This window comes from Lepisosteus oculatus, chromosome 2 (assembly GCF_040954835.1).
Source record: "Lepisosteus oculatus isolate fLepOcu1 chromosome 2, fLepOcu1.hap2, whole genome shotgun sequence".
Classification (NCBI taxonomy): domain Eukaryota; kingdom Metazoa; phylum Chordata; class Actinopteri; order Semionotiformes; family Lepisosteidae; genus Lepisosteus; species Lepisosteus oculatus.
The window spans coordinates 55,372,336-55,398,522 of NC_090697.1; the positions used below are offsets into that span (position 1 = coordinate 55,372,336).

At 39.6% G+C, this 26,187-nt stretch overlaps 1 protein-coding gene across 3 annotated transcripts in view; it reads left to right on the forward strand.

Annotated features, from left to right (window-relative positions):
* The first annotated feature begins 4,821 nt into the window (after positions 1–4,821).
* The window catches only part of LOC102693267 (E3 ubiquitin-protein ligase TRIM9), a 54,863-nt gene continuing 33,497 nt past the window's right edge, over positions 4,822–26,187 (forward strand). For 2 of the 3 annotated variants that reach the window (XR_011181715.1, XM_015345013.2), the window contains exons 1-3: positions 4,822–5,683; positions 20,908–21,003; positions 22,910–23,032. Coding sequence is in view for 2 of the 3 variants with exons in the window: in XM_015345013.2 (XP_015200499.2) it covers positions 4,913–5,683; positions 20,908–21,003; positions 22,910–23,032 (990 nt within the window). In the remaining variant the exon portion in view is untranslated. The remainder of the gene's footprint in view (positions 5,684–20,907; positions 21,004–22,909; positions 23,033–26,187) is intronic. The other variant, XM_015345020.2, reaches the window with a different exon arrangement.

Consider the following 26,187-nt stretch of genomic DNA (forward strand, 5'->3'; position numbering starts at 1 on the left):
TTTTTAATGACCACAGGGAGTCAGGACCTCAGCTTTACGTCTCATCTGAAGGACGACACCTGTTTACAGTATAGTGTGCCCCTCATTATACTGGACCATTAGGACCCCTGCTGGTCCCACTAACACCTCTTCCAGCAGCCACCTTAGTTTTTCCCAGGAGGTCTCCCATCCAGGTATTGATCAGGCTCACACCTGCTTAGCTTCAGTGGGTTGCCAGTTGTGAGCTGCAGAGTGATATGGCTGCTGGCTACCAGGGGGTTGACAAATAGGGGGGGCATGATGACAGTGAACTGGTGCTCGGGGGGCATGGCCGAGGCAGACAACTCCAAGGAGTCCAGGGGGAAATCCGGGGCGAAGTCCAAGGTCTAAAACCGGGTGATCCATCCAAGACGAGACAAAACATGGTTAAAAACCAGAACGGGATCCTGTACAGGGACAGGGAATAAAAACAGGACGACGAGGCAAGGTGCTCCAAGCTCAGATGGTCAGGACTCCGTGATGAAGCCTATGCCATTGGGTCTCTCCTGGACCCGCTGGTAGGCAGGCTTCTGGGCATCCATCTCTCAATTCTGAGTCTGGAATAGCAAGAGTGCCAGGCTTAAATAAGGAGGGGCAGGATTGGGGGCAGGTGCATGAAAGAGCAGGAGCGCCCTTAAGAGGAGGGATTATGATTGTGACAGCCTATAGCTGTAGAAACCAGAGCATGCAGAAGAAAACCATGTGAACAGGGGGAGAACATACAGATAGCACTTGGGGAATTGAACCCAGTGCAGCAACACTACAAAACAGCAATGCTAACCACTGCACCACCATGCCACACTGAAAGTACACCCTGCGAAGCGACATGAGTGAGTCACCAAATTCAAATATTAGGATGATTGGAAACTAAATTTTTACTGTGTAAGAAAACGTCTTCCTCTGTAACATTCAAATCCCAATTACAAATAGTAGCAGCTACTACAGTATATGTTCAGGTGGGTTGCTGCGTCAGCATGCGTAGGCTGCAAAGGAACAAGTAATAGGTTTATTCCATGCTGAAAAAAAGAAGAAAGAGAACACAACGTTTCAGCCGTGGAGCCTTCTTCAGGTGTGAGAGAGACAAGGCAGTAGGCAAAGGTAAAGCAGCGGATAACAAAGGTTGGGAGGAGGAGTGAGAGGAGGGAGCAGGGGATAGAAAGAGAGGCCAATCAAGAGGTGTGAAGTCAGAATGGGTGTAGAGAGGTGTGAAATGAAACTTCCAATGAGTGGAGAAAATTTTAAAGAAGAGTAGTCTGTCGTTAAGAGAACGGAGAATGTGTGATGCTAGATGCAGGATAATTTTGGTTTCGGTAGTCTTTCTGATGTATGAGTTTGGAAAACCGTCTTTGAGAACACAGACGGAGAGATTAGAGTGGTTGTGGCTGTCAGAGGTGAAATGAGAAAAAATGGGCTTGGAGAGATCTTTAATCTTCACAGCCCTGACGTGTTCTCTGAAGCGGTCTCCGAGTCTCCTTTTTGGTTCTCCAATGTAGATGGCTGGGCATTTACTGCAAGAGATACAGTAAATAAGGTTGCTGGAGGTACAAGATGCTGTCTGGGTGATCCGGAATTGTCCTGAGGGGCCTTTAATGAGGGTGGTGTTAGATGTGTACTTGCAGGTGATACAGCGAGCTCTGTTGCAAGGGAAAGGCCTGGTGTGGATGGTTGTTGAGGGCGGTCAAGGGAGCTGTGAACAAGGAGGTTACGCAGATTAGGTGGTCTGCGATATGAGATGATGGGGTGGTTAGAAAAGAGGGCCCCAATGGAGGGATCATCCTGTAGGATGGAAAAGTTGTGGTTAATAGTCCCGGGGATAGGGAGTGTGTAAGGGTGGTAAGGAAGCACCAAAGGAATGCGGTTGTTACGGCGGGAGTTCCTGATCGGGTTGATGGTCCGAGAGGTGTTTTTGGCTCGGGCAAGGGCCCTGTCAATCACACTGCTGGGGTATCCTCTGTTGATGAAAAAGTAGTACATTTTGAGGGCTTGAATCTCAAAGTCTATGTCGTCGCTGCACAATCGTCGTAGACTAAGGAACTGTGAAAAAGGGAGAGAGTTTTTAGTGTGTTTGGGGTGAAATGAGCTATACAGGAGGTAGTAGTTCAGGTGGGTAGCTGCGTCAGCATGCGTAGGCTGCAAAGGAACAAGTAATAGGTTTATTCCATGCTGAAAAAAAGAAGAAAGAGAACACAAAGTTTCGGCCGAAACGTTGTGTTCTCTTTCTTCTTTTTTTCAGCATGGAATAAACCTATTACTTGTTCCTATACAGGAGGTAGCTGTGTGAATCCGTGGGTTTGTAATAAACCGAAGTGGAGAGTCGGGGGTAGTTGATGGAGAAGTTAATGTCTAGAAATGGAAGAGTAGTGGAAGATATGTTAACCATATATTTGAGGGACGGGTGGAAGTTGGTGAAATGGTGCAGGAAGCACTCAAGCAGATCGTTAGAGCATGTGGCGGTACCAACGCAGTCATCAATATACCGCTTGTAGAGGTCAGGGACAGAACCAGTGTAGGAAGCAAAGAAGCATTTTTCTACCCAGCCGACAAAAATATTAGCATAGCTGGGTCCCATTCTGGTGCCCATGGCAACTCCACTAACCTGTTGGTAAAAAAGATTATTGAAAGAGAATGCGTTCAGTGTGAGGAGCAATTCTGCAAGGCGTACCAGGGTGTGGGTGGGTGGATCAAGCACTGTAGGTTTGTCCAGCGTGTACTTGAGGGCATATACTACAGTATATGTTTGTCTCAAACTGAATAAGACAGGAGTTAGTTTGTTTTGCCATTGTGTGTCTCTATGTTGGCCCACCAGGTAGATACTATATATTTGTTCTGACCAAACTATCCTATTCTCCTCCCCACATGTCCGGATGGTGCCTGGGCTGGGTACCGTCTGAATTGGATGCTGCATCGCCACCATGGATCCAAGAGGGGCGTCGTTGATATAGTTATCATTTAGTAGGATTTTGCTGGTCTACAGAGATCTGCATGGAGTACTGACATACAGAAGACATGATAGATGGATGGATTAATACCCCCATTCATTTATTTCCTTTTTTTAATTATATAATGTTAGCATGCCCAAAGGGATTGGGCAGCGAGTTGACCTTGGACCCCTAGAGGTTTTTTTTTCCTCCTTACTAAGGAGTTTTTGGTTCCTCTCCTCCGTTGTTTTCTGGTCCTCTGTTCTGTATTCACAAAATGTATGGATACTTGCATTGTTAAGCGCCTTGGGGCAACCTTGTTGTGAAAAGCGCTATATAAAACTAAATTGAATTGAATTAAATTGAAATTCAATAGGCTATGCATTGAGAGCAAAGACAAACTCACTCTATAGTTATTCCGGAAGCATGGTTTGCAGAATACTGTACAAACATAAAATAGAGGAACTGAATACTGTAGCTTGTATTGACATGGCATGAATGTGCATACTGCAGTGATTTCCCTTTGTTTCCCGATGCAGAGTCGGAATTGTACAAACAGAGTCATCAGACGGTAACTGCAGCTCACTGACTTTATTAACTTTTTCAGTTAAACAGGTGTACTAGTCAGAGAGAAGTGAATTATGGAGGGGAGCATGGACAGACGAAATGGGTATTGCAGTGTAGTCTGGGGCTCGGGAGGAGAGAGAGTGGAGGGAAGATGACACTATCTTTATCACTCCAAAAGAAGCAAATTAATTGTAAACAGTTTATGATTATGGATATAAGGACAGTGGGAATGGCATTTTTCTTTTATTTTTTGAGTCTGTTCACTGATTATATAAAGGTCTCTCCAAATTATACCAAAGACTTTAGACTTTATAAATCATTTGTAACTGGAACTTCCATTAGATATTGTAGATTCATAGACAGCCCCCATAATTACAAACATTATTACAGCTACTGTATAAGCAACTGTATTGGTGGAACTATACATTATAATAAACGAACACTTCACCAATAGGCTACTATACATGCATCTGTTTTTATGTGTGTATTAGTCGCATACATCTGTATTTCGAAGGCTATACCATGCACACATAATTCTGTACAGTTCTAGAGCTGCAATCAATGTCTGTTACAGCGCTGCTATGAATAGGAACAGTCGCGAAAGAACTTGGAAGACAAGGAATAAGTAACTTGGAAGTAAGGAGTGAGCAAAGAAAATCTGCAAGTGATTAGTTATGAGACTTTTCATATCTAATCAAGTTAAACTATTTTCAATAATTTAACAAGAAATAATCAGATTTGCATCTTAAAATCTGAATAATTTAATAATTCTAGATTCGTATTAATTTGTAAATGGTAGAAATTCCGTGTACGTATTCAAAGGCGATATTCACACTGTATGAAAATACATTTTCTTAATATAGAAATGAAGGTACTGTAAATCATTTATATAATGCTATCTTTCCTTTTCTGCAAAGGAACAACAAAATATTTTAGTAGACTATCTGCTGTGCTACACTTAACCCTATATGAACATAATTTAAGAATCGGTGATTTTAGAAGTTCTAGAAGTCAGACACAGGTGTATTGAGTTTTACGTAAACATTAAGCAGAAAGAACTGATTTTTTGCTGTGCGATTTTAATTGTAGAGTCGCTCCAATGTATGATACTTGGCACGTGAAAATCCTACAAATTAATCCTTATAGGCCAAAATGGTTAAATAATGTATAGTTTATGACCTTTTATGGCTGTTGTTCTCTGGCATTAGGGGATTTGTAGTTTCCATTTAAGTATCAGTGGTAAATTACTTCAAATTTCATATTCACATCCTGACGCATCCTGTAAGTCTACTACATTTCCTACATTTCCTCCTGATTTTTGCGCCTGCGCAGACTACAGCACGGGAGCTGTTCTCATCAAACGGTGCTGGTCGGGTATCATTGCTAGATAAGTTGGTCTTGCGTTGTGCATGTATTTTATGGAAGCGATGGATGAAGAATTAAAATGCCCCGTTTGCGGCTCCTTTTTCCGGGACCCCATCATTTTACCGTGTTCTCACAATGTGTGCTTGGCGTGCGCCCGCAATATCATTGTGCAGACCCCAGAAGGCGAAGGAGCTCTGCACAGCCGTGCCTCTGGAAACTCCGACTACGACTACCTTGATATGGACAAAATGAGTATGTACAGCGAAACGGACAGCGGCTATGGATCCTATACTCCGTGCCTCAAATCTCCCAATGGGGTGAGGGTGTTTCCCCCAGCGCCAGTGCACCGTCACTGCTCCATCACCTGCCCCTTGTGTCATCGTAGCGTCTCCTTGGACGAGAGAGGACTACGAGGCTTCCCACGCAACCGACTCCTTGAGGCGATTGTGTGCAGGTATCAGCAGAGCCGCTCGGTGTCAGTTAAGTGCCAGCTTTGTGACCGCAATCCTGTCGAAGCCACGGTGATGTGCGAGCAGTGCGATGTCTTTTACTGCACGCCGTGCCAGCAGCGCTGCCATCCTTCCCGCGGACCGCTGGCGAAGCACCGCCTGGTGCCCCCGAGCCAAGCGCCCGGCGGAAACCAACCACAGATGTCCGCAGCTCGGAAAATGAGCACCTGTACCGAGCACGACCTGGAGAACTACAGTATGTACTGCGTCAGTTGCAAAACACCAGTGTGTTACCAGTGCCTAGAGGAAAGCAAGCACGGACAGCACGACGTCAAAGCCCTGGGAGCGATGTGGAAATTGCACAAGGTAGGCTAAGAGGCGGGCGAAGTGTAGTTGGTTGGGAACAGCTATAACATGCTGGTTTGTTCAAGCATCCTGTGATGACTCTCCCAAAGTTTCGTTCTAAAGGAGCAAACTTTATTTAAACAACATACTGTACTACTATCTTAAAAGTAGTTTCTGCAAAACCGCTCAGGGACTTTGATCCAAAAGAGCCACAGTATAATTAAAATACAGCGATTAGTGTCTTGACAAATCTGATTTGTTGTTTTGAACATAATACTGTAAATACACCCCTATTTAATTTGTGTCATTTGATGAAACTAAAGTGTAATAGTAGTTGAGAACTAACTACTGACTGACAGATGACCATAGTTTTTATTACATTTACTGTAGAACAATTATTATTGATTTATTTGTTTGATCCTTAACTGTATACAGTATCCAAAATGAGTTTTATCTGTACCCATTTATGCGGCTGGGTATTTTACTGGAGCAATTTAAGAGAAATATTTCACTCAGAGATAAAACAGCAGTGCCCCGTTCTGATCTGATTGTTGAATATATTATGCTCACAGTGGTGTTAATTATAATCATTGGATTTGGCTGTGAATATTTGCAATTGCAATTTAAACATGTTTAATTGTTTTAATCATAAGCTGGTTTCATGGGATTCATGTCCTCATTAACTGAGTAAAACAAAAGAAATGTAATCACTGAGTCTATTAATTAATTTTGTTGTCCTGTGGAATCCCATTATAGAATGACATAATTTATGCAGTAGAATGAAATTATCCATTGCAAATCTATTCCTAAACACATAAACTATTTTTACATTTGTAAATTTTTAATTGAACACGAATTGTTGTTTCGGATGAAGTAGAATAGTTGCCAATCTTGAGTTAGTTCAATAGATGTAGTACAGTTCACATAGGTATTTCTGTAACCACTGTTGTTTATGCACGTCTGATGATTTGGAAGGCTGTGGGAATGCACTGATATTGACATTTAATGTGTAAAAGTGCACAGTGCTCCATGTAGGTAACAAGCTATATACAATGGAAGTGAGCTTTGAGATGATACTGTACTTATAGAAAGATTTAGGTACTTACTTTGACACATCATTTTAATCTTCTAGACAACTGCAGAGAAACAATATCAAGGCAAATAGTATGTTAGGATATGTAGTTAAAAGTGTAGGAATTAAGTCAAGGGATGTTAAAATTGTTCAATGGGTAATATCTCCTCTAAATTATTATTAAGAATTTTGGTCACCGCAATACAAAAAAAGATTTGCTGCTCTAGAAATAGTGTAGAGAGGGGTGACCAAGTACACTGACAGACTACAAGAATCAAATCATTTTAGCCTTGAACAGAGAAGACTGTAAGGGGACCTACTGTAAGTTCAAGTTCAAGTTTATTGTCGTAAGTACCTGAATACAATGAAATGCTTACTTGCATGTTTTTCTCACATGACAAATGACATAACAGATGACATAAAGTATGACATACTGTAACATTGACAAAGAGAATGACATAACAAATTACATCACTATTCCTGGAGACAGGAACAGGTTAGCAGCTATAATATAATTCAAGTATGCAAAATCCTCAAGGGCACTGGCAAAGGCAATGGAGGCATTTTGAAGTCTGTAACAAGCTTCTCTTATGTGTTATTGAAACTGATACATCTTTCATGATATTGGCAAGATGAGCTCATCAGTTTAATTAGCTACTAAACAAGCTTGATAGGCCAAATGGCCTTGTCTCATTTGTACATGCTCATTTATATTTATATTATAGTGCTTGTGCTTGCTTTACTGTTTGCACCTTTACTGAGACTTTTGAGTTTTTCTGCCAGTGACAGATCAAATATTCTCTACAAATCTTAGATCCTCTGCAGATCTTGACTATGTTCTTGATAAATGTGATTGAAAACATGCTGTGTGATTTAATTTGTTCAGTATTACAACAGTGAGGGCTTACTTTACTGTATATGAACTTCAGAACAAGAAACTTCTGATCTTTGCTCAAACACATAGTGGTTGACATGTGTTTAGGAAGTATAATGACTTTGCTTTGTCCTAATGTCTGGGATTTGATTTAAACAGTCTTTAAGGTCATGCTTTGTACTATGTTAAAACGTAGTCACTAAGTGAATTCTAGTCATGACAACAGAAAAGCAACATTCTTTGCTATTTGTATATTTTAAAGCTTTTACCTAGTGTTGATATGTCTCTAGTGGGCTCAGAAGTGTGCTTTCCTACTCAGAAACAAAATTGTGCTCACAAAGCGAGGCAGTGGATTCCATATTAAGTACTGAATTATAATTGGTGGACATTGATTACCAGCAGTATCTACCTGCTTGTGTTTTGAGGTGATGCATGGGTCTGTCCTCAATACTTTTGATGGTGTTATCTTAGACCAGTTCATCGCTTTGAGAACTAAGACAGTAAAAACACTTTGATTTGGATTTCTTCTGACTGAGATGGCTATTCTTGATTAGAATGCATGTCTCCTACCTTGAGGGGTTTCCTCCCTCATTAACAGATTTTTCTAGTGTTTTGTGAGAAGGGCAGTGTGTTTGGACTTTCATTATTAGTGGTTAGACAGACCCCAGCATTGCTTTCAGGATGTCTGGTATGACTCCCTAGGTCTTGTCTGAGTTAAGCTGTCAAGCTAAGATAGCAGATGGCCTTGTGGAATAAAACCAATATTCTACTCCAGTGTTGACACACAGTGCTTAGATGCATATCTATCCTTTATGTGCCTCGTACCACAACTCATTATAAAACAAAACAAAAATAAAAAAAATGGTGATATAATATTCATTTGACTAATGCTTTCATGCAGAGTAATGGACAGTGCAGTAGGGCATTTTACTGTAGCACCGTTACAACCTCTTGTTGAAGATTACAACAGCAGTATCCCACCTGAAACGTGAACCTACTGTATAACTTTCTAGTTACAAAACCAGATCCCTACCAATTGCACCCTGCTGCCACCTTGCATTAAGATAAGAGAATAATAATACACTGGTATAATGCTGCTAATAACTAGCACTCCTGTAAACAGTGTACTGTAAGTATGAAAGAGCAAGACAATAATTTTAATACTTTAGATTCAGCCAGTTCTGAAAGGTCCTACTTTTCTACATACTACAGAATAATCCCAAAGTGACTGATCTAGTTCTGTTCTTTTCTGAGCATGTCTTCTGGATGGATCAGCCCCTCAGAGATTTATAGGCCTCTTGTGATAAGACTGTTTCTCATTGGCAACGGGACCTGTCCCTCTGCTTAATTACACTGAATTGGTCTGCAGAGATGTTAGCATTATAACCCCCAGCATTACAAAGCTAATGTAAAGCACTAATAATTAAACCCACAACCTGACCACCATTTGGGTAATGAGAAAAGAGAGGTCGACATAAGATCTGTGGTCCTCTGAGTCTTTCTGAGTTTACTAAATACCATTTGACAGTTTGTACCAGGTCATTTTGTAACTAACTAGTATAGCCCTTTAGTGAGGCATGATATGAACACCAAGCTGCTTTAATAATATTGATTGGCTAAATGTAGATTACCAGATGTTTATGATTTTTGTGAGTGTTTAAGGGGAAGCTAGTGTGATTTTTACAAGTTTAAGAAAATACATTTATTTATGAGCACGGGTTGTTCAGTATCCTCTTTTTGGTTTGGAATCTGTTTTTTTTTAATTGATCCTAGTCCTTTAATAATTCTCCAAAGCAATCAGAATCAATTTACGCACAGTAGTTTGGGGACGTGTTCTAACTATCCACAATCGTGTGGAATTCTGATGGGCACCTATACGGCTGCTAGCCTTAATCATGTTGAGACCCTCTGAACTTTGTGGTAGCAGTATAGAGTAGTGATTAGGATTCTGGATTGCATGGGTGTGGATTCAAATCCCAAGTGTGATGCTGCTATTGTACCCATTAGCATAGTTCTTATGATCTCAGATCATCATTGTAAAATGCTTTGTTTTCAGTTGACTTCTCTGATTGAATAAAGGATTCGGTAAATCTTGGTGCATTCTGTCTTCAGAAGTCTTGCCGTGCCTTTAGCTTAAACGTTGTGCTATCTACTGTCTGTCATTGCTTCCTTCCTACTGAGCAGCACAGATGCAGACAGGGTAGGACACTGTTGTAGTCCTGATTGGCAAGTAAGAAAACTGAAATGGTTTGTTGTCTTGGTATTTCAGTGTATATCTACAGGGACTCTGTTCACCACAAGACCGTAAAACAATATTTTAGCAGTGATAACTGACCACAGTTTTTTCCTCTTTTTATTATATACAGTATATGATGTCTTAACAAACCACCATAGATAACAAACCAAATGTGGGAGCTATGAGGATCTGAGTTGTGCTTGCTTTCCCTGATCAATTAAGAAAAATTGCATATTTAAGAGCGTATTTCATGTGATATTCTATAGCACGTTTGGTGACATGGGAATTCTGGTGAAAGTGACCCTAGTGACAGCAGTGATAACTGTGCAACCATTTAGTGGTTGATATTCTGTCCTGATGTCTCTGGGATAGGGAAATGCAAGTCTAGCTGTTTTAATGCTTAGTCCAGAGGCAGGCTGCCTTTGTGTAAAAATTAAAATCTGAAAAGTAAGCGTTTAAGCCGTTGACTGAATGTTGCTGTCAATTCCAATAAATAATGGAATCCATCCGGAAGGCAGAAATCCTCAGAAGCTGGAGACAGCATGCCTCTGTCTCCCGGATTTAGCTCATGTAGCTTTATTTTGCAGGTGATATTAATACATAGTTATTCAAGTGTGTTAGATGAGCCTTTGTGTACTGGCTTTTGTACAAAATTTGGACTTTACAAAGGACTGTTGTATGGACGGGACTGATGGAGAATTGCATTTTTTGTGATCTTAGTGCTGTATATGAACTGCCATATGTTGGAAGGCAAATGATATATACTGCATGAGTTTTTCTGGTAAATAATAAATACCGTAATAAAACGGTAGTGCAGTGTTTTCACAGACACACATATGTACTGCATTGGTGCTGCACAATTACCATAACATCAAAAAGGTACATAAAATATTTTTTCTAAAGGGAGTGTGTTGACAGATGATAATGCGTGACAATGTGTAGGAAATTGTGGAAATACACCATCAATGTTATTGGAAGAAAACAAATGGAGCTTAAAAGCATTGAAATTTACACTGATTCATTCCTATGATGGCAATACACAATCAGTCTACATCTGAGAATAATTACAAAAAAACTGTGTACGCTGGTAAAACCCTCATACCTGTACATCTGCAAGGCTGGTCATATTGCTAGATTATTATGTCCATTCATCCAGTTAATATCTGCTCTTATTTTTAGATGTGGAGCAGTATTTTGTGTTTCAATATCTGAGGCAGATACAGTTACAGATTCTATATTGTCCCCAAAAATAAAATTAATCTATTTTCTAAGTGCTTTATCAAACTTAGGGTTGCGAGGGAGCTGGAGCCTATACCAGCAAGCAATGGGCACAAGGCAAACTACACCCTGGACAGGACACTAGATAAATTCCATTTGTTAATTGGAATATGAGCAGTACTGAAATAGATATGTTGAAAACCACAAATTCATAACAAGAGTTTGTTATGAAAAAGTCTCTGTCTCAAACAGTGATTACATTCAGCTTCAACATCACTCCAAAATGAAAGCCTCTGTAAGATGCAGATCCCTACAGTCATCAATGCATTTACCACCCAAATGTTGTTATGGGGCTCAAAGATGTACACCTAAGAAGAGAATAGGGATATACAGAGAGAGTAGAGAATACAATGATTTAGGAGTACATGAAAAAAGTTTTTTTAGGCCTATTACACATCATCAGCTCAGTGGAATCTTTACTATGAAATCTCGGGCTCGAAAAAAGATGATAATTTTAGTTGCAGAACTGAAAAGAACTTTATAAAAACCATTATCAAAAGCCTTTTCAAAATATAAATATTGCAAATAATAGACTCTGTTTGTATCCATTGCTGTTGTTAGTTCAGGAATTGTAGTTGAACAAGACTGGCTTTTCAAATGAAGATTGTCCCCTAAAGTCCTCTCTTCTATGTACAGTAGATTATCTTCTGATTATTATTTTCAGAACTTTACATATACTAGAAGTAAGACATATTAGTTTCTAATTATGTGGTGCAGTTTGTGGCTCAGTTTTTAACGTAGCACCCATTCTTATCAATGGGTGCTATGTTAGCAATTTTCCAGTCAGTACACATTACCTCTGTTCTGCTTGAGTGTTGGAATGATTTGTTTACAGTCTGTGAATAACACATCTTGTTTCAAATACAAGTGGCAGTATACCATCAGATCCTGGGGCTCTGTTTAAGTGCTTCTAATAATAATAACACAATTTCTGCCTCTTTTATGTTGATAAAAATAATGATAATATTATTTAAAGTAGAGATCTGTGTTAGCTCAGTCTGAAGTGTGTGGTGTATTTGTCCTTAGTAAACACCTGAGTGAAATATTCATTTAATATATTGGCTATTTAGCTTTCATTTTCTAAACATTTTCTGTTTTTATTTCTGATGCACTTTAATCAATCATCTGCATTTCTTTTGCAGCTACAAGACTCTCAAGAGCTTCTAGCATACACTGTATTATTAGCCTACATTAAAATATTATTTTCTACATCTCTCTCTTGGGCTTTCAAATATATCCCATATTTACCAGTTTGTTGTCAGCCAACTGGTTGAACTGGCAGCCTCTGAACTATAATGTTCAATCTGGAGTCAGAAACATCTGCACATTTTTTCACTACTCTGCTGCTGTACGATAGGCTATTGTTAAGCCTGGATTACACTAATGCTTTAGTGAGAGTTCAAAGTTGTGAGGATATTATCCTTTCTTATATATTATTGTAATAGCTATTATTAAAATAAATCCCTTGATTCACATGGGCAACTCTGTATTCGTGTCCTTTAAAAATTTTGCTCTGGGGAGGGCAAGGTTCTATAAAAAGGAGGAAAACTAATGGGAGATTCTAGTTAAAAATCTGATAATAACACTATTTGTGTGAAATGTTTACATATTAAGAGATTTTTATTGATAAAAGATCAAACAAAATTGGAAAAATAAATCTATAGTTCTGTAAATTGTCATGGTTCTTTTTTTTTTCTTTTGTGCTTGCTCTTTTGATCTTTGAGATTTGTTTATTTTCATTTTCATGTTGTTACTCTTGCCTGCTGCTTTAAAATTAATTATTCCAGACATATAAGAGTGAAAATTGCCTTTGGTGACCTTACTGGATATACTGGAATTTGGAAAATTACATGTAAGATCCTTCATGATTACATTTGATAAGAATTGTTTGAGCATCTATGTATTTGTACTGTAGGAAAGAATGTAACAAGATCTGTCCAATCAATAAAAACATGTAATATTCTGCTAAGCTATCCACAATAAATAATAACACTGAAAAAATATTTGTAACAGCAACTATGTTGGTCATAGTAGACAAGCAGATAAGCATTATGTAGATTAAGTTTATTATACAATGGCCCTTAAGTGTGATGATGCTGATAAATATATGCCCATGTTCTAGAACATAGAAAAAGTGCAATGGAGGTGACAGTTTAAGGTATATGTTAGAGGAGGCTTGGCATATCACTTTTCTTTCATAATACCAAGTGTCCACGGCTGTAGGTTTCACAATTAAATTAGTCCCGCTTGTCTAATGGTTGCCCCATTTGCAGCTGTGATAGCTGTTTTGCAGCTGACCTCATGGTTAAGAAATGGTTTTACTGATGCTTAATCAAGAAAAGGAATTTGTTGATGACAAGACACCAAGAAATGCGTGTATGAAGTTAAAAGAAAGGTTAATATCCTGTACTTTGAACATTTGTCTTTATGAGCAACAGAGACGGCTTAAGACACCATTTCTTTTAGTTGCTAATACAGTAGTAATTAGACCTACATGTTATGTTATCCTCTCATAAGTTCAATTGTGACATAAATAGATAGAAATTCTGTATTGTTATGTATAGGAACAAAAGAGTATATTGCTATTCTATGGTGTAATAGCATATCAAATGTACTTTTAACGCTCGGGAAAAGGCCATCTTGAAAAAGGTACTTAGAATTAATTCACGCTGAAAATCAAGAGTAATGGTAATGGAGCTTGTAGATGCTTTTACTGTAGATTGTACTAATTCTACTATAGTTGTTAAGTAAAATTAAATAATCCATATAACACTTGAAAATATAAGTCTCATTGGAGTTGTACACAGGTATCAAACAGCAGCAATGGGATCTCACTGTAAACTGTTGTCCTCACTTTACAAATTACCTTAGTGTGCAGGTTACACTTATTGGCACAAATATGCATATTATACACTATATATATTACCTGTCTGCCCTGCAATGGATTGGTGTCCTGTCAAGGGTGTACCCTGCCTTGATCATTGTGATCATTTGTGTTTACTTGTCTTTTAGCCCTCCAAAGGCTGGGAAAATACCACAAAATGATACCCATTGTTTTAGGGTATCTAAAGGCTTTGCATGTGAAGATGTGAGTTGTAAATGTTGTTAGACTTTATGCACATATACAGAATATGCAGAATTACACTTTATAGAATCTGTGTTGAAGTAATTCACAAAAATAGATCATGTCTCTCTTTGAAAGGGAAGCAGGTTTTTGTGTATTCTCACCAATGCATTGTGGAGAAATGTGAGTAGAAGAAACTGTTACTCTATATAGCAAGCTACTCTGATCTATTGACTATAAATGTTCTCCCTGAAATCATAGGGAGTGTGTATTGAAGTTAAAACAAAAGTTCAAACCACGAAACTGGTACAGAACATGAATCTGAAATCCTCTCAGTATTTCGTTTTTTAAATAGATGAGAGGTAGTTTTTGTTGTTTCCGTGGAAACGATGGACTGAGCTGTGTGGGAGACAATGAGCTGTTTTTTTCTCTTTCTGAGAGTGAAGATGAGATTAAAAACAGTGTCATTTTCAGCATATCCTTTGGTTTTCATATTTTCTCATTGATTTAAATTCATTCCATTGATTTGAGTTCATTCCATGACTCTCTATATATAACATCACTACAGCTCTATGACTCCTTTTACCTTGTCAATTACATATAACAGAAAATGGAATAAAAGAGTACATTTTTCATAAGCAGTACACATTTAACACAATGAAAACTTTCACATATCATTTAAAATTCTACAAACTGATTCAAAATATACATTTAATCATTTTAATCTTCCCCCTAAAGCATATTTTAAAATGGGCATAGTGAAACACATTACAAATGGACTCTCACCTCAGATTCAGGATACAAATGAGACGATCAATATTACAAATATTGATCTCAGACTGAGAGACTCTTGCCATGTGGGAATGAGAGTCACATGTGTCGGAAGATTAGGGGACCATGTCGTTATTATTATGTGGGTATTGCTCCAACAACAGGTGGAGCGCAGGTCACAAAAGCCAGCTCCTGAAGTTGACACAGTTAGCTTCCCATAGCTCTGGACTCCAAATTGACCATGTTACACAGATCTCAGTGAGCACAATACGGCTTCTCTAGTGTAAACATACTCTGCAGTTTACCCAAAGGGGCACTAAGCCGAAATTCATCATGCTTTCTCAGTATCTCAATCCTTGGTTCCGATGTTCTCATCAATGGTGGTCAGCCCTGGAGAGTGAGATGATCTTTCTGAATCTCGTGAACCTGTTCCTTCATGACACATACAGTAGCTGAGGTCTGGTCAATCACGAGTGTGTCCTGTCAGTTGGAGGACTTTTCTTGAGCTGGGATTCCCAGTCCTTGTCTTGAAGAGCCAGAGTACCTGCAGGTTTTCTAGGTCTCTTTTAAGCAGACCTAGAAAGCTGTTATGGATAAAATTCAGCCAACAACAAGCTGATTCAGGTCATAAGTAGCTCAAATGGACCAGATTCTCACTAATTTCTCATGCTTAATTTTTAAAAGAAGATGCTTATCTTGTTTCCGATGAAGATATCCAAAGATATATCTAATGAAAGAGTAAAGAACAAATAGTGTTGTCTCCACTTTCATATATATTTTTTATATACCGTATGACATATCACAAGAATGACTGTGTAACTGTGTAACAAACTAAATGCCCTCCACTCTTGTGAAAAGTGTGAGGCAATGAAGAGGGGATGTGGTCTCATTTGAGCAGCTTATGAGGAGACAGAAGCACTGTTTCACAATCTGGCTCCTGTCATGGTGACCTGAGGCATCCCTGAAATCAAGGTCAGCAGGAAATCAGATATTTTTACACACTAAGATAATGGAAAATTCACCAGGGAGACTATGCAAATTAACCTTTGTATCATCTTTAGAAGCCTTTTTGCTGTCTAATATTTCATTCAATGGCTCCTGAATGACCAGTGCTGTACCAGTTCTAACAGTGAAGAGTAATAACCTAAGTTATAGGTAATAGGGTATGTGTGCCGTTAGATACTGTATACTGATTTCTGACAATCTGAATTTGTCTAGGTCAATGTGAATCAATTTGCGCAGCCCCTAAGAGGAATTTAAATCTGTTGTCTTGTTAAATCCAAATGTTACTCTACTTGGTATCAGAAACATACAGTTGCAGTTTACTTGTTAAGTAAAAAATCTGTCTTGAGACATGTAGTTTTAAGAATAGAAAGAGGCCACATCTGTGATTATTTAGAGTCAGGGTGGCCGATTACTCTGCCTTGTGATCTTAGTATCCCAGCAGGAGTAAAGATATCGCAGGACAGATAGCTGTGAAATGAAAGCAATTTAGAGTGAGACATTGGTTCAATTAACATAATTTGGAGATTCTTGGAGAATGGAGAATTGTTTTAAGAGATCGAATCTCTAAGATTATAGAATCAGTTTATGAACTTAAAAAAGGAAGTGTCACGCCCTCTGCAGCCAGAGGAGGCTCCTTCTCTGTCCTGTCTCTTATTTCCAGTTCTTTGCTGTCCTTCCGGTGTTTCTCTCTCTCTGGGGCTATATATTTATTGGTCTTTCATTCTGCTGTAGCGGCGAGGCTTATTAATAAGAAAGAATTAAGTGTTCTGAGCCTTCCCAAATGAGGCCCCATTTCTCTGTTCATCTCTGTGGTGCAGCCACAGAGAAACTATTCATGCAGGCTGATTTAAGGTTCCTGATAAGGACAGCTCCCAAAGGGGGATGCACTTAGCTAAGCCTGGCTATCATGATCAATGGTCATCCATTGGCGCCTATCTGTCTAGGGAGAGCCAGATGGACATCTGGACTGCATTCCTAAGTGTCAGGAGTAAGTGACTCATATCTCACCTTGATCAACCAATCAGGGACTGGTAGGGCCGAGTAACCCATGTGGGACTCTGATGCCCATGGAACTTTCAGCCAATCAATGAGCTACAGTTCCTCCAGGGAAAAACAGGCAACACAGAGAGCCTGTGAGATTCAGGGAGATTCAGTAAGATTCTGAGGAGAATTCTAAAGGGAATTCAAAGGAGAATTCCAGGGCAGGACAGCCCAGGAGCAGAAGGCTCCTAAGGGCAGGGCATTCTCGCAGCGCGCCTCCTGACCATCCTGAGACTCAGCCCGGACAACCACGGAACGGCCAGTGTGTCCGAGTGCCAGAACTTTCCTTTGTTCTAAGAGTCGAGAGCGGGGGTTGCCAGAGAGTAACCAGAGGATCCACCTGAGGTTAGCACCAGCAGCAGGCCTCGTAAACAGGTCGGAACTGTGGACAGCTGAATCACTATTCAGAACTAGCACTTCATCAGGAACGAACCGGTCCTCTTCCTGACTTGCTGGGACCCACAGTCATCTTTTCTCCTGTGCGCAAACTGTGCTAGTTAAAACTTTGTTAACTAGCCCGACAGTGAGCATCAGCAGCGCACCGTCGCAAGCCGCACATCACAGCCTGGCACGGAGCCAGAGAGCGCGGATTGGACACCAACAGCCTGCAACTGTTTCTTTGTGCCCGCAGGAGATCTGAATCCCCAGAAATTGGATGAGTATTCAACTTCAATGCATTACAGCTCGAGAATTCAATTGTTATCCAAACCAGTTGATATCAATTTAATTCCTAAGAGTTATGTACTTGTTTTGAGTATCTAATGTAGAAGTTATAACCAGTATCATTTATCTTTATGTCTGATAAATGAATGATATACTGAACGTATGTCCTCTTGATATGTGTAACACTTTGTAACTGACTGAATATATACCTTTTGTATTCTGATAACCCTCTTGATAAGATCTGTTAGGTTTACATGCATATTCTATGTATTAATAAATATATCCTCATGTATTAGTACCTGTGTGTGTGCGTTGGTTGAGTTATGTCGCATGGTTGGACTCTAAAGCCATCAAAAGAATCAACTTTGTGATTTACTGCGACAATTAATAATTGTCTCAGTAAATGCCCAAACCCTACAGAACTGGTGCCTTCAGAGAGCCACTACAGTTACATATTTGGCGTCCCTGAGCCGGTTTTCTTACACTGCCTTGGCTCAGCATTGACGTTTCGGATGTCCTGAAACCCGCCTAGCACCAGGTCGCCCCACGTCCGCTACCGAGGGCATAGGTTTCTATACGGCATTCCCTGAACAGCTGAGCCTGGGCTAACCCCCATCTCACTGCTATGCATAGGGTCTTTCACGCTCTCCTGCCATTTCATGGTTCATCCTTTCCGACATCCCTGATAGGAAGGTGCCATAGAATATATTAATCAATAAAAATCATTTGCTAACATGATGAACTGAGTTTTCTAGCCTCGGTATGGAACAATAAACATAGTTCATTGTAAACTACAACTTACTGAATGGTAGTAGAGTGTAACAGGATGTGGAACCTATTCTCCAGCTTCAGGCTCCAGAGAGCTCAGGTCAGTTTGAGTCAGCTCCAGCACTGCTATCCCTGAGCTCTCATAGGAAATCTTTCTGTTCTCTAAAACCTGTGAGTGGGCTGTGCTTCATCAGAGGAAATCCTAGATATATCAAAGAAAGTCTGGCTCACCATAAGCTTGGATCCTGCTGGAAAAGAGAGAAATAGGGCTGTCAGAGGCCAAGGTTAGCTATGAGGAGGTACTGTATTGTAAATCACCCAGCAGCTTGTTAGCTGTGTGGTCAGCTTGCAGCTCCAGATGGCACATTAAGAAAGTAGGATGGACTTGGGTTGATTTAGCACTCTCCTGACACTTCATGGCTCATGGAGGTGTGAACCAGACCCAGTGAATCACAGCATGGCCTGTGTTCATGATAATCAGCCTCTTCTAGTGTGAAGCTGGTGATCAGCACCTGAGATGGATTACCTCAAAGGCTTCAGAAACACAAATGACTTTAATGCTGTTTAGTGGTGGAGCCCACTTTCAGACCTTCATACGGGTTTGCCCTGCTTTAAATAAATTACAAATTAAATATATTTGTGTTAAGATGTGTTATGAATAAGGATGAGCATGATAGCACAGTATTAAGTATTGCTAAATAAGCATTGCCCTAGGCTCACTTCTGGACCCGGGTTGCTGTCTGCGTGGAGTTTGTATGTTCTCCCTGTGTTCACATGGATTTCCTACAGGTGCTCCCTTTTCATTTCACCATTAAAATACTGGTAGGTTCATCCAGGGTGTATCCTGACTTGCACGCAGTGCTTGCCACAGTAGGCACTGGCTTCCTTGCAACTCTCTACTCCTTCGTAACTGTAGCCTCTTATAACTTCATATACCCCTTCTCATTCCCTGCGTTCTTCCTCTGCTGACAAACCAGCCCTTCCGCATCCTCAGTTCTCCAGTTTCTGGAGCCCAACTGCTTTTCCAGCCTTATACTTCAGTGGTGGAACAAACCACTATTGGATGTCAGGATTGCACTGTCTCTAGACTGTCTTCGCTTTCGTGTGACGCAGTATTGCTCAATGATTGCATTTTGGATTTTGATATTATTTAATTTATATAATTTTTAACATTGCTTGTCTTATATTTCTCATGTAATTAATTAAAGTAAATCATGATAATTATGTATTATTTATTGTATTTGCTTTATTTTGTTTATTGCACTTAATCCTGACTGGTTGCATTTTTACTCAGAAGTCACCCTACACAAGTACTGTGCACAAGACATATATCATTATAATGATAGTGTAGTGCTTACGATTGTGTGCTGAGTATTCTTTGAGCATTGTTTTTTGCTGGTCTGATAGTAAGCTGATCTGTGATAGTTACCCGATTGTGACCTTTTTTGCTTTTTAAAGACTAGAACATCCACTCTGGTATTGGAAAACCTTGTATTTGTTTTTTGCCCTTGGCCTTACAATGACCTACAGTACCAACTAAACAGAAAATGCAGTTCCATTTAACATTAACAGGAAATGCAAGGAAACATTCAGTCTCTTAGTTTGTTTAAAACAAATGTTTAATTTGATAATTTATAATAGTGTTTTATTGGTTTGCAATATCTTACTCAGTATTACTATGATGAGGTTTTATTGTTATAATCTGTGAAACACTTATTGCCTATTTTGCAATTGATTGGATTTGTGTTGCTATTGTGTTGCTATTGTCATCATAGGTTACATCTGTATTGAAACAAATATGTTAATGGTATTTAATTAAGGTCTAATTAAAACTCAAAGTCTCTGAGGATGTTTCACAGTGAGCTTCTCCCCATATCCCATATATTATAGATCATATAGACAGTACATTAAAGGTTTTTTGTTGGAAAAAGGCACAAAAACAAAATTGTCATTCAATTTAAAAAATATATATATTGATATAAAATATATACAGTATATATTTGTAATCTTACAACAATTACATTTTTTTAATTCAAAGGCTTTAATACTGTATGAGAACATATGAAAATATTGTTGTGTTGTTAATGATCTTGCTTTGTATTTGTTCAGGATTATTGAAGTAATATGATTTTTCTACGTTTGAAATGTTTCACCTCTCAGTTAAACCTCAGTGTGGCATCTTGTCATTAGTTATTAGTCTGTGCTAACTGGCACTATCATATCAGCTGGTTATTAATCCTGAACTCCTGCTGATGTACTGTACATGTCCTCTGTCCAGGCTTCATCTGTCCTGCTGTGGTTTCTACTTTCACACAAGAATTCTTTACATCTTGGAGCTCTTTCTTCAGCCCTGTGTTTATGTCAGGAGGGTCCTCTGCTGCTTGGAAATGTTTTGATGCAGTAGACTGATTACTCCTGCACCTGAATGGTTAATTCCACGTCACTTATCTGTTGCCTTCTCCTGGTTTTGCAGAGTCAGCTCTCACAAGCTTTGAACGGTGTGTCTGACAAAGCCAAGGATGCCAAGGAGTTTCTGGTGCAGCTAAAGAACCTGCTTCAACAGATACAGGTCAGTCTTTATTCGTGAGATTGTGCTAATTAAAATGTGAGCACGGAGTAGCAGCAGTCATAAATTGTGCATTTCCATTCATCCATTTTCTAACCTCGTTATCCAATTAAGGTAGAGAAGCCAGAGTCTATCCCAGCAAGCGAAGGGTGCAGGGCAAGGTACACCCTGGATGGGACATCAGTCTATTGCAGAGCACAGGTTCACACTCATGCCAGGGCCCCTTTTCCAGAAGCCAATTCAATTCAATTCAAGGTTTATTGTCCCCTAGGGGAAATTTGTTTTGCCATTGAAGTCCTCCGTATGTCTTTGGATAGTAGCAGGAAAACCACCCAAAACAAACACCGATACCACCCCAGGTTGCTAGTGCAGTGACCTCTAACTCCACCAACCTATCCATCACAGCTCTCTTGAAGTCCCTTTTAAGAGATTATTTCGATACCTGAATCCGGAAGTGATCAGCAATTTGGAGCAATTCAACCTTCCTACACTTATCCAGCTGCTCAAAGGAAGGTTCCTCCACAAACTTTCGTAGATCAAAAGTAGCCATAACTACCTTGCCAAAAACACAATCTACAAATCAAAATCCTATACCAGTCCTTATTCAATAAACAAATACCAAATGACGCTTACCAGTCCCAAAATGCACAAAAGTACAAGCAGCAAAATTCTGCAACACAAAAAAAACACTTAGGACGGGAATTAGGAATCCTGGACAAGCCCCTTATAATGTTACGACCCCAAGTGTCTAGGGGTAAAGGGGTGTAACATTTAGGATAATTTTTGGAAGCAGATGGGTTCTGGTGAGGGACTAGGAAGCGTGATAACAAGGGTTGGTGCAAAGGTGATGAATTTAAATTGAATAAGTGACTGGTAAGACACGATAACAAAAGGAACTAGAGGGGTGCCAAAGAAAATAAAATAAACAAAATGGAGCTGGCTAGGAAAGTGAGGGAAAGCTAACCTGACTACAAAAGAAAACCCGGAACACACGGTCTTCGGCGTCTTCAAACACCCTAGCCAACCTCCACTGTCTACCCAAAACCATACAAGACAAACGACACTCACCCGTACTAAACTAGTGTTAATAATACAAAATGAACATAGTGTGTAGAATGTACCCAACAACCTAAACTAACAAAAGTTCACACAAAAACACAAGTGAACTAGGAATACAAATAAGGGAAAACGGGATTAATCAACAGGAACGGGGTACAAAAGAACACAAAGGTTGAACATATAACACCTTAGGGCAAGGTAATGGCAAAACAAGAATAAACACAAACAGACGAAAGTACAAAGAGACGAACAGAAACCAACAAAACAACAAAGCCGAAGCTATACGAAAATATACACACACAAAGCAAAACAACAAACCGCAGAAACCGAAGCTGAAGCCAAAGCTGAAGCAGAAGCAGAAGCGATAACCAAAGCCGAGCGGGACCGAAGTCAAACGAAAGGCCCCTTCCTTCTGAAAGTCCCCATGTTTTATAGTGAATAAGATGCACTCTGAGAAGAGAAGCTGATTAATGATGATGTCATACTGAAACAGTGAAGTAATTTGTGGACCAATGGGTGAGGAAGAACAATCAAAGGTCAGCAGTGTGGAACATAACAAAAAATACACATAGACCACACACTGGGACTTAACACCAGATTCAGGTATCGAAACAATAATGTGCATATGTAATATAATTCACCTTAGCCAAGGTAATGGCCCACTCTAGGACACTTATATCAGTAGTATGATTGGAGACATGGAATCATACTCCACATACGTCTGGAATATTAGGCTTACTTTTGCTCCTCAGCTGTAAATCATGATCTCACATAGTTTTATGTTTTAATGTTGTTCGCATTGTAGCATTTCGATTTTTCTAGCTCTGATATTCTGTATATGTCTAAACAGGAAAACGGTGTGGAGTTTGAAGCCTGTCTGGTTGCTCAGTGTGATGCCCTCATTGATGCTCTGAACCGACAGAAGGCCAAGCTTCTCACAAAGGTCACCAAGGAGAGAGAATACAAGCTAAAGGTGAGGAACTGTGTATTAATATGCAGTATTTGTTTATATGCTTTTCATTCATATACTGTATCAATAAAGTGTGCTGTGTGTTTTGTGGAACAGTGAAATTTTATGTTCAGAAGGTAGAAGGCTTCAGCTGCTGATTTGAGTTTGTGCATGCAGGTAGGTTAATTAATTAGGTTCTGTATTTAATATTTTACATCATTTTTCACAGCCCTTACTCTGCATGGTATGATTTTACAGATCCTGACATGTGAATTTCATGACTCAGAATTGTTGCCAGTGGCTGTGCTGTCCAGCAGCTTTTTTGAAGCAACAAATAAGTAAATAAATGCAGCCTGTCACTTCTTTTTCTCTTTGGTTCCTCTATTTTTTGCCTTTTAATTTTAAGAAACAAACTCTAAAAAATTGTAGATATTCCGAAATTTCCATATACATTTGATGCTTGTATTGTGTTTTTGATTAAATAAAACATCTTAGTGTTTCTTTGTATAGTAAAAATGCCCAATATTGATGTATTTTGTGTGTGGGAAATAAATAATACTTTAAGGCTAAAGCTGGATAAATGTCCTCGAACTGGTCTGTAGGCTAACAAGAATTTCTGCATCCTTTGAGACTAATCTGTAGAACTTTCCAGAGAATCTCTGCTGGGTTGCTGCAGTAGACAGTACAATAGAGATTTTTATGCAAGCTTAGACAATATTGTCTTCTTAATCTGCAATTTTGTTGCCTGCTATCCAACTTTAGCTAAGAATTTCACGTGGCCACGAGTGATGCCAAAAACAGAACACATACAGCAGAACAGAAAATAATATCCTGGTTTAGAAATGTATGCTGCTGAGGACATGGTACTTTAATCATGAGCAAAGGATGAGGATAACAGGAAAATGTTCAGAGCCTAAATCTGAATTGCATTTTGATATTGTACTACATTTCCTGTGATTATTTGCTTCTTTTGAAAAGTGTTTCTATTTTTAGCATTATTACAAACTCTTGTATATATATTTAGTTCTTTGATACATGTGCTACATACTGAATCTGTTCCTTAGTTTTTTCCTTGCAACAACAAAAAAAAATGATAAACTGGTTATTGATATATAAAACTACAGAAGGCAAACATAGCTTCAAAATAGTATTTTAAATGCTCAAATAACAGATTGAAACTGGAAAAAGGGCAGAATATAACCTTTTGAAACAAGGCAACAAGGACATACTTGTATCTGAATTTCCCCCTTTAAATAGGGTTGAAAACATTGGATGGCACTTGAATAGGTTAAAAATTGAATAGGTTAAAAAAGACCAGGGAGCTAACGCATTTTGTTGTGTTAACTAAGCCATAAACAACACATTTCTGTGCAATATATTGAAGTAATCTACCATTCAGGCAAACGCTGTAAATAAACAGCATTTCAGTTGTTCACTCACCTTCGAATAATAAAGAAATGAGCTGGCGAATAACGAGACAGCTTAATACTTTGACTTTAACTCGCCCGGTTCAGGACATGCCCTCAGTACATACACAAAATACAGATTTGTAATACTGAGGTAAGAGGAAGTCAGTTTGCTGCGGTTTGCAAGAGCCAAGCAGAATGTGCAATATAACAAACCCAAAATGTGTGGAATGCAGTCAGTTGAAGACTACTGTATGTGTGCACAAGGGAGAGGAAAACAAAAACTAAAAATTAACTTTGGGGGTTCTGTATCTCTGTTGTGACAGCAGAAGGTGCTGGCAACCAGAAGAGCTGCTGTGGCCTGGAAGAGTTGCTTGATGCCAAGCACAGAAGAGAGCTGCCGCTTACTTGATTTAGCAAGAGGATAAGAGTGAATTTCTAGCTGAATCCCAGATAACAGAAGGAATATCAGTTACGGATAAGAGTTCTGGGAGAAAGGCAGAGTTGAAGGCTGATACCAACCAGTTGGACACCAGCTGAAAAGGAAGGGTGAATGGAGGATGGAGAGCATGGGGGTGAATGAGGAAGACAATATCTCATGCAGACTGCCTCTGTGCCCTTGCACCTGTAGGGAAAACCGGTTCAGGGACGCCAAATATGTAATCATAGTGGCTCTCTGAAGGCACCAGTTCTGTATGGTTTGGGCATTTACTGAGACAATTATTAATTGTAGCAGTAAATCACAAAGTTGATTCTTTTGATGGCTTTAGAATCCAACCATGCGACATAACTCAAACAACGCGCACACACAGGTACTAATACACGAGGATACATTTATTAATACATAGAATATGCATATAAACCTAACAGATCTTATCGAGAGGGTTATCAGAATACAAAAGATATATATTCAGTCAGTTACAAAGTGTTACACATATCAAGAGGACATACGTTCAGTATATCATTCATTTAGACCGTTTCATAAATGAACTTGGTTATAACTTCTACATTAGATACTCAAACAAGTACATAACTCTTAGGAATTAAATTGATATCAACTGGTTTGGATAACAATTGAATTCTCGAGCTGTAATGCATTGAAGTTGAATACTCATCCAATCTCTGGGGATTCAGATCTCCTGCGGGCACAAAGAAACAGTTGCAGGCTGTTGCTGTCCAATCCGCGCTCTCTGGCTCCGTGCCAGGCTGTGCTGTGCGGCTTGCGACGGTGCGCTGCTGATGCTCATTGTTGGCTTTAACTAGCACAGTTTGTGCACAGGAGAAAAGATGACTGTGGGTCCCAGCAAGTCAGGAAGAGGACCGGTTCGTTCCTGATGAAGAGCTAGTTCTGAATAGTGATTCAGCTGTCCACAGTTCCGACCTGTTCACGAGGCCTGCTGCTGGTTACTCTCTGGCAACCTCCACTCTAGACTCTTAGAACAAAGGAAAGTTCTGGCACTCGGACACACTGGCCGTTCCGTGGTTGTCCGGGCTGAGTCTCAGGATGGTCAGGAGGCGCGCTGCGAGAATGTCCTGCCCTTGGGAGCCTTCTGCTCCTGGGCCGTCCTGCCCTGGAATTCTCCTTTGAATTCCCTTTAGAACAGTCCACAGAATCCTCTCCCGAATCTTACTGAATCTCCCTGAATCTGAATCTTACAGGCTCTCTGTGTTGCCTGTTTTTACCTGGAGGAACTTCAGCTCATTGATTGGCTGAAAGTTCCATGGGCATCAGAGTCCCATGTGGGTTACTCGGCCCTACCAGTCCCTGATTGG